Raw genomic sequence first — 12,153 nt, 5'->3', positions numbered from 1 at the left:
GGATGGAGCAAACTTGGACCTTTGTTGGCTCTCTTTCAACTTGACTCTCATATGAAAGCTAATTGCATGACTAATATAGTTTTCTTATCAGCAGCCTCTCCCACTTGACCTGTAGATCTCTGCGGCTCCTTCAAAGTTTGCAGATGAGATATACTTTTTAGATATTTTGATGTTAGATAGAGGATATGGGAGATGCTCAAAGCTTAAATGTGCTTCAAACTGCTTCTTTCTGACCTGTCCGTTGTAGTCCTTGGTTTTTATGATGTTTGTTCACTAATATTCTCTACCCCAAAGAGCTGCATCAGATTACGTATTTGGACTGGTCTCTATATAAATTAGGTTACTTCTGAAGGCAATTGATCGCACAGGGCTTTCTTTGAGAGAATCAGCATAGAGAGTATTGAATGCATTTGCAAGGCACCACTGCATACTGACAGTACCCTCTCGGATTTGAAGAGTCAGACACTGACTGGTGTAAAACAGAGTGTTAGGAGTTAAATGATCCTTGACTGCAGGAAATGTACCTTTAGACATGAATTATTGATAAAAACAGAAAGGCTGTATTGACTGACAGTTCCTATTATCTCAAATCAACAATAATGGACCTGCACTGCTCAGTAGGAATGCTGTACTTGAGGGAAAAAACAGTATGATGCTAAATCAGATGCTGTACTGCAAGGAAAAAATCAAACAGATGCATACAAAATAGCTGCAGTCTATTAACATATTGTTCAAATGATTTACTAGATGCATACATGTATATATGGACAATTAATACTCTGCATGTGGGTGAGAGTATTATTCTTATTAAATGCTGCATGGCATAGTGGTTGCTTCACCCAGATATGCCAGCAGTGGCTGATGAATGAAGCTGCCCTGTGCATCCCAAGAGCCAGGACAAAGACAATGACACACAAATACTGGCTGCTTCACAGGCTTAAATGCATAATTTCTCCCTGCATTTCACCTTACATTGAAACACGTAAACATGGTGGAGTAATCTAGGTCAAGAGTACCTTTTAAATTAGTAGAGCTATTTATATTATACATCTGTCTTTAGATTTGATGTAAATCCTTCAGGGGTGTTTAAGAAGTTCCAGACAAAATGGAACATTCTTACAGATGTTTTTAATGTTTAGGTAAACTTTACACAGGCTACAAAGCCAATTGTTGATCCAGGCTGTCAAATAAAAAACTAGATTCAAAATAAAGTCTCTTGAAATTACATATTTAAAAATTCAAAAATTCTCTGTCACACTGAAATGTTTTAGATCACCAAACAAATACTTGCAAGAGACAAAAGATATTCTGAGTATCTTCTGATATTCCTATGGTAGTCATCAAATGGATTTCATACATTAAAGGAAAAAAGCTAGTCAAACCAACCTGCACGTATGTGATTAACCTCATTTTTTCTAGTGTTTGAGCCACAACTAGGTCTCGTTACTGTTTGACTTGAATGATCAAGAGACCACTTAAATGTAACTCGTCTCACACAAAGAAGAATAAAAGACCTCAAATCGCCTATAAAATGCCCTGAAAATAAACCCTAGAAGAGAAGTAAAACAAAATCATTCAAATCTGTCAGTCTGGAAATGCTTACAAATCCACTTCTAAGGCTTTGGGATTCCAGTAAACCAAAATGAAAGGCCCATTATCTACAAGTGGAGAAAGCATGGAACAGTGATAAACCTTTCCAGGTGTGGAAGACCCATAAAAAATACTCCAAATTAAAAATCTACTTACTACAGATAGATAAGATATTCATTATTATAATACCGTAGACCTTTAAGAGAACTACATCTAAAAAAATCCTTAACTATTCACTTGACAGAAACTTATTGCCGTCCTCTGTGCAGTTACAAGTCTGGCTCTGTGGGGGCGGCAGAGTTCCCTGACGCCAGCTTTTAGCTGACGAAGAAGAAAACCGGCGCTGATTTTGAACAGAAGGAATGTGGAAGCTGTGCCAGACGTGGCGGTGTTGATGCTATGCTAACACACGACCAGATCTCTGCTGAGGACACAAATATTATACACGTCCGTCTAACTATCCCACGGACTGTCTATTGGACAGGTAACTGATTTGTGGTTTTTGACGTGATTAATTAATGTTGAGATAAACAGTTAGCTGGGTGCTAACGCACACTAGCAACTTTTGGGGTTTTTTATGCTCATTTTAAAAAGTTCATCTCTGTCTTAAATATGTGTGTAACGTAGTTTTACCATGTATTTTGCGCTATAACTACATAAACGGAGTGTTTGAAATAGTGCTTTCCAGCAGGTACTCGGGCTACTGGAAAACAATGATACAGATCACGTACAACAAAAGATAAATTCATAGCTCAATAACTCATTTGTTTTTGCTAACAGTCGCAGTGATACAACATGGAGAAGTCCCTTGTCAACCTGTTCAACCAGTTTCAGAGTCTCCAAGCTCACCTGGACGCTCTGAATGAGAACATTGAACCACGTAAGTTACCACCAGACCTCAGTGTGGTATTTACCGACTGTAGTTTACTTAGCTTGCTTAGTGCTACAGCAGTAAATCTGGCTACACTGTATGGATAAGTGCGGCAAAAAAGGTAACAGTACGACAAATACTTTATCTTTTGTTTTCTCGCCACATTATATAAACTTTGCATTTCTTTTCCATAACAACTTCTATTTTTTTATTTGTGCTTCTCAAATGGCATTTGTGAATCAGAAAACTCTGTTGCCATTCTCTTGACGCATTCTAAAAAGCAAGATCATGCTACTCTTGTCTTGAATTCAGTTGCAATATTTGTGATTTTGCTGCATCAACACTCAAATCTTTATTCTCCGTCATTGCGGTGTTTCGACATTCTTTGTAAGCTTTAGCCTCTTGGTCACTAAATTCAGTTTCAGTACAGAGAAAGTCCTTGAAAGTGGCCAAATATAGGACTGGGCTGCAGAGCATAAGTGAAGATGAAATCTTAAAAAAAATTTCATCCAACCTTTGCGATTTTGATGTATTACATAGTGCTGTTGTGATAATAAATTAGATTTTATATTTTGTTTGGCTATTTAAAATGCATGTTGTTGGTAAGTCTGTTGCACCTTTCTCCGGTACTGCAGAGTTCCTCCAGATGGCAGTGAACTTTGAAGACTGTCGTAAGAAGTGGCTGTTGGCGGGTGAAGAGCTGGTTTCCTGCAAAGAAGTATTGGCCAAAGTGGAAACGGAGAGGGGGGCACTGGAGGTCAAACTAAAACACGCGCGAAACCAGGTGGACGTGGAGATCCGTCGACGACAGAAGGCAGAGGCCGTCTATGAGAAACTAGTTGGTGTCTAACTGATTTCTTATGTTTTCTGTTTGTAGAGTTCTGTGTAGTTTATTGTATTTAAAAAAAACAGAAAAAGTCATTTATGCTGTCATCCTGCTGCTTTGTGACGATAAAAGGAGCGGCAGCTACAGCTGATCCGGGAGATGCTGATCGCAGAGAATAATGGCAGCAGCGTTCACCTTAGTGAGGAGCAGCGGTCAGCCCTGGCCTTTCTCAGCACCCATTCGCAGGCAGCACAAGGCACCAAAACCAACCTCAACTCCAGCCGAAGGTCAGCGTCACACAACATGGTCTGAAAAGTTGCTGCATGTTTCCTTGTGTTTTCCCCCCACATAAATGGTATTTAATGTAGCCGTTAAATACCATTTGGAATTACAGCCAAATTCCTTAGATAATAAGGAATGGAGTTTGTGTAACGCTCAAGGTAGTGCTATTATACCAAGTGGAGGTTTGATTAAAAAAAAGAAAAGAAAATTCCAAATAGCAAAAGTATTCACACCTTTTGAACTTTTCAACATTTTGTCACATTATACCACAAACTTTGTTTTTATTTTAGTTTTTTTTCCAAACCTTTCAGAAATAAAATTTTAAGGGGCATCTCGTCCTCCCAGAGTCAATATTTTGTTCTGCGTCATGACATGTAAATCAACTGTAATGTGTGAAAAGTTTCTTCTAACCCTGAATGTGGCCTTTCTCCAACTAGCCAGTAGCACACATGGTTTGTCCACTGATGCTGATTTTATATTACAGACTAACTAGAGTTGAGGAATCAACATCTTTGCTGTCAGATATCAGCTATGACCAAACGGATGACTCTCTGGTAAGCTTTCTGTGTCAAATAGTTACAGTAGCTGTAACTTAAGGACCTCATTAATAAAGTGGCTTAATATTTCTATACTTCCCCACCTTCTCCTTTAGGACTGGGATTCTTCTGTGATGAAGAATGTGAGACTCCGCAAACGGCCGAAACGAGTGAGTCACATCATTACTCATCGTTTTCAACCGTGTTTTCTCCCACTGATGACCTAATAGTTTAGTCGTTTTTTTGTTTGAGGTCTAATTATTGATTCAGTTCACTGACTCTAATTTCTTATTTTCTTGGTTTGCACAATTTACTTTTGAAACTTCAGCGTTCCTCTAGAAAACTCACAGACGGTCCTTCACAAGCATTGAAGAAGCCCCGCTCCACAGGCTGTCCATCAGAAAGAGTAATGCTGCCCCCTGGAGCCTGCTGGGCTCCACAACATTTTAAACACAACCTGTTTTTGTTCTTTAAAAGTTCAGCTTGCTCTTGATGAAGATTGCATAAAAATGTCTTCTTTATTATGCTTCAGAATAATGAGTCTATCGTGGCCAAAACGACGATCACTCTGCCTGCGAGCGGAGGCGTTGAGGCGGTCTCCACCATTGAGACGGTGCCTTACTGGACCCGCAGCAGGAGAAGGAGTGGTGAGGACTTTTCTTTTCATTTCACTTCTTCCTTACAGTGTGATTTATTATCAATGAAAGCGAAATGTGTGGTTAAATTTAATTAGGCTGATCTTTGCCATTTGACCAACAAATGATTATCTCCAGCGATGGCTGACACAACCACCACTGACCACTCTGAGTCTGCCAGTGAAGCCCCCAGCACGCCGGTCTCCGAAACCCCAGTTCAGTTCCAGACTCCTCGAATTAAAGGAGGGAAGAAGCACCACTTCATCCAAAAAACGGTTGGACTAAGTTCTTCTCTTTATTTATTGGTGTTTTTCAGTCTTTTTAATAAACTACGTATCTATATATCAGGTGATCAAGTCTGAGTTCTGTGCACCTTGTGGAAGAAGAACAAAATTCGGCAAGACTTATCTTCGCTGCCAGGACTGCAGGACTGTGACCCATCCAGAGTGCCGGGATAACTGCCCCCTGCCGTGTAATCCCTCGGCTCTGGAAACGCCCGTCAGGGGAACAGAGGTATGTTTCTGATCGCTTCATTTATGTTTCCTTTACATGGCAGGTGCACTCAACTAAAGCTTCTCAGTCAGATTGATGTTTATTACAATGGAGACGTTTACCTTTTACTTTGAGATTTCTGAAAGGCTGCCGACATTTCTAAATCCATTGTGAGAATAAAAGAACAAAATTGAGCAACTTTGCTTTTATGTGTTCGATCTTCCTGGTATTTGCTGAGGTTGACTGCGTTTACTACAAAATATCCCCCCTGTGGGCATAAATGACCACCCTGACCAGGCAGGCGACTCCTTTCATAAACAAGAACAAAACAACAAAAACTGCAAAAATTACAACACAGGTCTTTAAATTATTAGTTTATACCTCACTCTTAAAGCTAGTTTTATAAAGTTGATTTGATACTGTATATAAATACACACTGATTTGATAAATGGACTCTAACAAGTATTTCCAGGTCATGTACTCATTAAGATGTCCTTTCTGCGCAGAGTACACTGGCTGACTTTGCTCCAGCAACATCCCCGAGGATCCCGGCCTTGGTCATCTACTGCATTAAAGAGATTGAACGCAGAGGCCTTCATGAGGTCAGACAACAAAAAAAAACAGTTTTATGAACTTGTGCATGTGGACCATTCCCAGCATTTTGATTTATTTATTTTTTGTTATGTAATGAAATGAATTAATCTCATTTTTTCTACATGCCCGATACACAAACTGTCATGATTAAGAAAAAAGGTACGGTAATTTTCTCTTTTTAAAAAAAAATATTTTTAATAACAACGGGACCGGATTTATCTTTTGCTCAACATATTTTGGAGCACATTTGCAACAAAGACTACCTCAAATCTTCTTGAGTATTGCAAGCAAGGCACAACTTTCATTTATTATCACTATTTTGTACCGTTATCTGCTGCAAATTCTCTCAACTGCAGTCAGACGGTTATTTTTAAGTCTTTCAGAGAAGTTTAAGTGTATGGAGCTTTGTTGTTGATTTAATTAGAGTTCCAGAACAGGCTTTCTATACATTTGGCTGTTGTATTTGGGGATGTCTTTCTAGAAAAACAGCCCTGAAACATGATGAGCCATCATGCTTTACAGAAAAGATGGTGTTACCCTGATGATAAGCAGTTTTTTTTTCCCAGTCATGATGCTTGGGTTTGAAGTTGTATTTTATGTTCATAAAACCAGAGAATTTATATTCTTACATTAGATGGGTGAACAACATACAATCTTGTGCTTGAGTTTTCAGACCATACACTTTTTTCACGTTACCCACCGGTTACCTGCAGGAAAAATAAGGATTTTGAAAACATTAGTGCCATTTTTGTGTAATCCAGGCATATGAAAACATCTGAACATGATCAATGGAAACAGGGCACACCTGGAAGAATGTCAGCAAAGGCTGGAAATGTATGGGGACAATTTTCAGTTTATCATTAAGGGGTTTACATATATCATTTTTGAAGAGAAAAATAATTTTCATCCATCTTGTAATAAGGTTGTAACATAAAAAAAAGTGGAAAAACTTTAGCACTAAATAGCTTCTGCATCCACTGTGATTTTCTCCCCCGTAGTGATTCCCCTCCTGTTAGTCCTGAGTGTTGCTATGGTATCGCAAGTTGAACACGATGCCGGTTGAGGTACAGATTGTCTTTCCTTTCCTGTAGGTTGGCCTTTACAGAATCTCTGGCCATGAGCACCAGGTGAAGGAGCTAAAGGAGAAGCTGATCCGAGGCAAAACTTTGCCTTCTCTTAATAAAGTCGAGGACATCAATGTCATCACCGGTGTCCTCAAAGACTTCTTAAGAAATCTACCCGAGCCACTTCTCACTTTCCGCCTCAACAAAGTCTTCATGGAAGCAGCCGGTGAGTCTCTGAGACTTTCAGCAATAACTGGCTGTTTTGTTTATTGTCCAACAGTTTATGGAACCTGTATGTTTCTGTGTAGAGATACAAGATGATGACAACAGCCTCGCCCTGTTGTATCGGGCCATCAGTGAGCTTCCCCCACCTAACCGGGACACACTGGCCTGTCTGATGATTCACCTGCACAAGTAATTTTCAACTTTTAGGTTTTAGCAGCGTGCAAAGCTTCATACTATCAGGCTTGTACAAACTTTGATTTTACTTAAAACTCTGCATTTGATCTCTAGAGTGTCTCAGAGTGCGGACACTAAGATGGATGTAAGCAACCTGGCCAGGGTCTTTGGTCCCACGCTGGTGGGTCATGCTGTTCCTGACCCAGACCCCATGACCATCCTGCATGATACCAGCAGACAACCAAGGGTAAAGAGGTCTACACTTTGTGTTCTTGACATTGACAGGAATTTAAATCTAGTGTATTTCTGTACTAGTTTTGTCTTGTTCTTTTCTTTTGGTATTTTTTTGTTTGTTTTTGTTTTTTTTGCAGCATTGTGTGTTTTACTTTTTTTGACTTCTGTATGGAAAGGTTAAAAATGAAATAGATAAATGAATAAATAAAAAATGTATGAGCTAAAGTGAATCAGGAACAAAAATACTCTCAACCTTATTCTTTAACTTAGAAGTGTTTAATGTTGACAGCTGAGGTAATTCATATTTTTACTTTTGGTTTGATTGACGTGTTGTGGCTCTCTGAAGGTTGTGGGACAGAGAAAGCAGCTTATTTTCTATTTCCGTAGATCGTAGAGCGCCTGCTGAGTATTCCTGGGAGCTACTGGAGCCGGTTTGCCCATCCCGATAACGTAGACATGGAGACACCTCAGAACACCGACACTCCAAGCCAAAAAGGTGGATCACTGCACACTGATGAGATAAAATAAAATAAATAGTAAATCTCTTGAGTTTTGAGATACTAAGTAGATTTGGGTGAATGGAATGGATTTTCCCTGTTGTATTCTTCCTGACTTTCTGGTGCCTTTCCATTGTGCGCTTCAGGGCTCCTGTCTGCTTCACTGTCAACCTGTTAACTACATATTACAAAACGGTTTCAGGGGGTTTTCGTCAGTGTTTCCATGGGATTATTTTTTTTACAGTTTAATACAGTTTTGTGCTTAAATCAAGCAGGAAGCCTGTGAAAGTTTCTCTGGAGTTATGACTGTCTGTTCACTGTAGTTCCTTTCATATGCACACAGTTTAACTTGTAATGGGTTTTGGCAAACAGAAATTTCTTTAACTTGCTATTATTTAACTTAGAAGAAAAATAAGGGGAAAAACTTAAGAAACTAAAATAGAACACATATTAAATTGTGCATGTCAACTCATACCAGGCCAAACACTAATGGTAAAAAAGACATTTGTCTTTATGCAGTCACATTAAAAATACTTTTTTTTTCCTGTTTTGAGAGCCAAACCCAAAAAAGCCCAACCTCTAAGTTTCCTTGTAGTTTTTGGGACAACTCAAGGAAGCGTTTCGTGTTCTTGTTTCAGTTCCTCCCAGCACCATCAATATGCAAATCAACCCACAAAACCTCAGTCAATCCCCAAGGCTCTAACACCAGTTTCAATTTTCTCTGTACCAAGCGAAGAGGGGCTCTTTATGTTAATGACACCATTTCTTTCTCTTTGTTGAATTTCCAGTGAGCATACTGGGACCAGTGACGACCCCAGAACACCAGATGCTTTCCAAAACACCGTCTTCCAGTTCACTGTCTCAGCGGGTCATGCAGACCCTCACCAATACCACCATGTAAGCACTTATACACTTTTATACTCTAATATATTGTTTTTTCTATTGACAAAATACACTGCCTGGCCAAAAAAAAGTCGCCACCTGGATTTAACTAAGCAAATAGGTACAAGCCTCCTATTGGATAAGTTCTGCAAAGGCGATTATCTTTCAGCTGGCAACAAGTTATTTAACCCCAGCTGATGCAATGAGTAACTCCTCATTTCTTAAACAACCATGGCAAAAGACACATCCTGTGGTCATGGAAAAGACGTTAGTCTGTTTAAGAAGGGTCAAATCATTGGCATGCATCAAGCAGGGAAAACATCTAAGGAGATTGCAGAAACTACTAGAATTGGGTTAAGAACTGTCCAACGCATCATTAAAAACTGGAGGAAGAAATGTGGTCGGAATAAAATCCTGAATGATCGTGATCGGCGATTACTTAAACGTTTGGTCAAATCAAATCGAAGAAAAACACCAGCAGAACTCAGGAGTATGTTTAATTGTGAACGCAAAAGCATTTCCACACACACAATGTGAAGGGAACTCAAGGGGTTGGGATTGAACAGCTGTGTAGCCGTAAGAAAACCTCTAATCAGTAAGGCTAACCAGAAAAAAAGGCTTCAGTTTGCTAGGGAGCATAAAGATTGGACTCTGGAGGAATGGAAGAGGGTCATGTGGTCTGATGAGTCCAGATTTACCCTGTTCCAGAGTGATGGGCGCATCAGGGTAAGAAGAGAGGCAGGTGAAGTGATGCACCCATCATGCCTAGTGCCTACAGTACAAGCCTGAGGGGCCAGTGCTATGATCTGGGGTTGCTGCAGTTGGTCAGGTCTAGGTTCAGCAACATTGTGTGCCCAAAGAATGAGGTCAGCTGACTACCTGAATATACTGAATGACCAGGTTATTGTTGTTTTTTCTAATCTAATCAGAATATTTAAATTGACAATTCTATGTAATATTATTATTAGTATAAATAGTATCTGAATTTTCCTACAGCTTCACTACGTGCATTAAAGCAAGAACTGTTGACATTTATCCACAGTATTTATTTATTTTTTTATGTTGTGTAGTGTATAACTACATTATTTTTAATGCGAAACTGCAAATATTGTTTGTCCATTTTTTAACTCTTTGATTTCAAACTCTTAGATTTGGGAGCAAGAGCAAAGCCACGTCAGCCTCCAACCATCAGGGAAGCTTCTTCGCTTCCCCACAGCTGAAGTAAAGGCAGGAAAGCAGAAAACGTTTTGATCCATATGAATGTTACTGAGTGCAAAAAATAAAGTATACTTTTGTCTAATCATGTAGGGAAATGATTGTGCAATCACATGTGACAATGTTTTGATTGTTTTTTTTTCATTTTTCTTTCTTTTTTTTTAGAACTTTCCTTGGTTTTTTTTTCTTTCAAACATATAATTTGACGATCTTTAATCATTAATACTTTGTTCCTGAAAATTTTTGATTTCTTCTCTGTAATTACAGAAACGTTGAAGCCTTTAGTAAGCAAGCCATCATTTTAAACAAATCATGCTTTTTGTGAGATGTGATCATAACTACATGTCAAGCCAGCACATCAAATACTCAACTAACACAATGAATGGGGAACTGTTTTGTTAGAGGCCAGGGTATTTTCTTTCTTATATGTAAGACTTTTTTTTCTTTGTTGATGTGTTTTGCTATATAAAAATATAATGACTTTTATTTCTAGAACACTTTACTAATGCTATAATACTCTAATAATGACGAGGCGTTTTCTTCGTGGTAACTTCGACCACTAGAGGGTGCTGTTGCACCATTAAATACATGCAATACTTCAGGAGTGAATAGGATTTACTATATGTATTCTGCACATTATCACTCAGACATACTTGCATGCATATTTTTCTGCAAACCAAAGCCTCACACTCATGTGAGATTAAAGTGAAACCTCCATCTGCTCTGTTTGACATCAAATTTATTTGCATATATATTTAACGTGTTACTCTATACATATGATGGGGAAAAAAATGCATAACATAACATCCTCCCATGCTGCTTTTATTGTCTCCTTAAAGTGTTGTAGGGATGTTTAGCATGCGTGATGCGTAAAAATAATTTAAAAAAACTAAATCAACTAAAGTTTTATGTGAGGCCCTGATTGTATGGTCATGTTTGGCAAATATTGTATTCCATTTTTTAAATGCATTTATTCTTTTTTGTGGCATTGTTCACCTAAATAACTTTTACCAAAGATTTCACAACTGAATGGTTAACATTCATTTGTCTCTGCATCCATTGCCAAGCTAAAAATAAAACATTGTAATCCTGCTTCTTTGTCTTCATGCATGAAGTAGGTCTGTGGGGGGAGGAAGCCTTCTGATTTAAGGCTGTGTCGGTATACACAATAGGAGATGTTAGTTTTTATTTAATGTAATTCAACCCGAACAAAAGGCTTTTGCACCTTTTTGACGCAGATAATTATTACCACATTAAAGTGTGTTATTAATGTTCCACGAAGCTTGGGTGTAATTCTTAATTTCTCTTCTTTTAATTGAATGCAAGGCTATTGGTATTTCGGATCTTCAGCGAAAGGGCAAAAGCACAGTGGCAGCTATTCCAAAGCTGACGCGTCCCTGAATGATATTGCCTTTCAGCTCATTGTTCCAATAGTCATTAGAGCTATTTCCATAATCTATTGGGCTGAATGGGCAGGCGATGAGGTCCAACATTATTATGAATTAAAGCAAGGATCATTTATACATCTTATAGTTATTCCATTAGCACTTATTGTGGAGAGTGCTAAGCCAGGCAGAACCCGCTGACATACATTTATGTGGCCTCATTTAATACAGCGCCTTAGCAACCCATTTGGTCCTCTGAGATTCGCGTCCAGCTGTTGGGGGGCGTGCTAGCATGTGTGCGCGTGGGGAAGTGGTGATGGTGAAAATATGGTGCTCAGTTTCATCCAAATACGTCTGTTCTCGCTTTCTTTCTTCCTGCTTAAAACATCCAATCAGCCAGAAATAACTGCAGAGAAGAGCCTGCAGAAAGAAAGAAGAAGAAGAAGGGGAAAAAAAAAAGAAACCGAATTTCAAATCAACATTAATAGTTGATTAGCCTGAAATAAGGTCTCCTGTGTGTCGATCTGTCCTCTCACCGGGGGATTTTTGTGTTTATTTATGCTGTGTGGTGCAGCACACGCTGGCATGCTGCAGACATCAAACAGCTGGCTGTGTACAGTGCGTCTCTGTGGCTCCATATTCCAGCATGCC

At 39.0% G+C, this 12,153-nt stretch overlaps 1 protein-coding gene across 1 annotated transcript; it reads left to right on the top strand.

Annotated features, from left to right (window-relative positions):
- The first annotated feature begins 1,919 nt into the window (after window positions 1-1,919).
- Window positions 1,920-11,209, top strand: LOC114134885 (rac GTPase-activating protein 1-like). The gene is made up of 17 exons (XM_028001746.1): window positions 1,920-2,074; window positions 2,371-2,470; window positions 3,097-3,299; window positions 3,420-3,574; window positions 4,054-4,123; window positions 4,222-4,275; window positions 4,434-4,511; window positions 4,638-4,752; window positions 4,879-5,015; window positions 5,089-5,253; window positions 5,739-5,834; window positions 6,918-7,116; window positions 7,199-7,304; window positions 7,404-7,536; window positions 7,911-8,019; window positions 8,809-8,917; window positions 10,052-11,209. The coding sequence occupies exons 2-17, from the start codon at window positions 2,386-2,388 to the stop codon at window positions 10,125-10,127; spliced, it is 1,890 nt and encodes a 629-aa protein (XP_027857547.1). The 5' UTR covers window positions 1,920-2,074; window positions 2,371-2,385; the 3' UTR covers window positions 10,128-11,209.
- Window positions 11,210-12,153: the final 944 nt, after the last annotated feature.

This window comes from Xiphophorus couchianus, chromosome 20, assembly GCF_001444195.1.
Source record: "Xiphophorus couchianus chromosome 20, X_couchianus-1.0, whole genome shotgun sequence".
Taxonomy (NCBI): Eukaryota; Metazoa; Chordata; class Actinopteri; order Cyprinodontiformes; family Poeciliidae; genus Xiphophorus; species Xiphophorus couchianus.
Note: the sequence above shows the minus strand (reverse complement) of the source record. Positions and strands in the feature narration are given on the sequence as shown.

What these genes read in the sequence shown, in the direction of transcription:
- LOC114134885 (XM_028001746.1), top strand. Translation starts at nt 2,386, where the DNA reads ATGGAGAAGTCCCTTGTCAACCTGTTCAACCAGTTTCAGAGTCTCCAA. An exon ending in GAATGAGAACATTGAACCAC is followed by an intron (nt 2,471 to 3,096) that starts GTAAGTTACCAC and finishes CCGGTACTGCAG; the next exon opens with AGTTCCTCCAGATGGCAGTG. An exon ending in CCGCAGCAGGAGAAGGAGTG is followed by an intron (nt 4,753 to 4,878) that starts GTGAGGACTTTT and finishes GATTATCTCCAG; the next exon opens with CGATGGCTGACACAACCACC.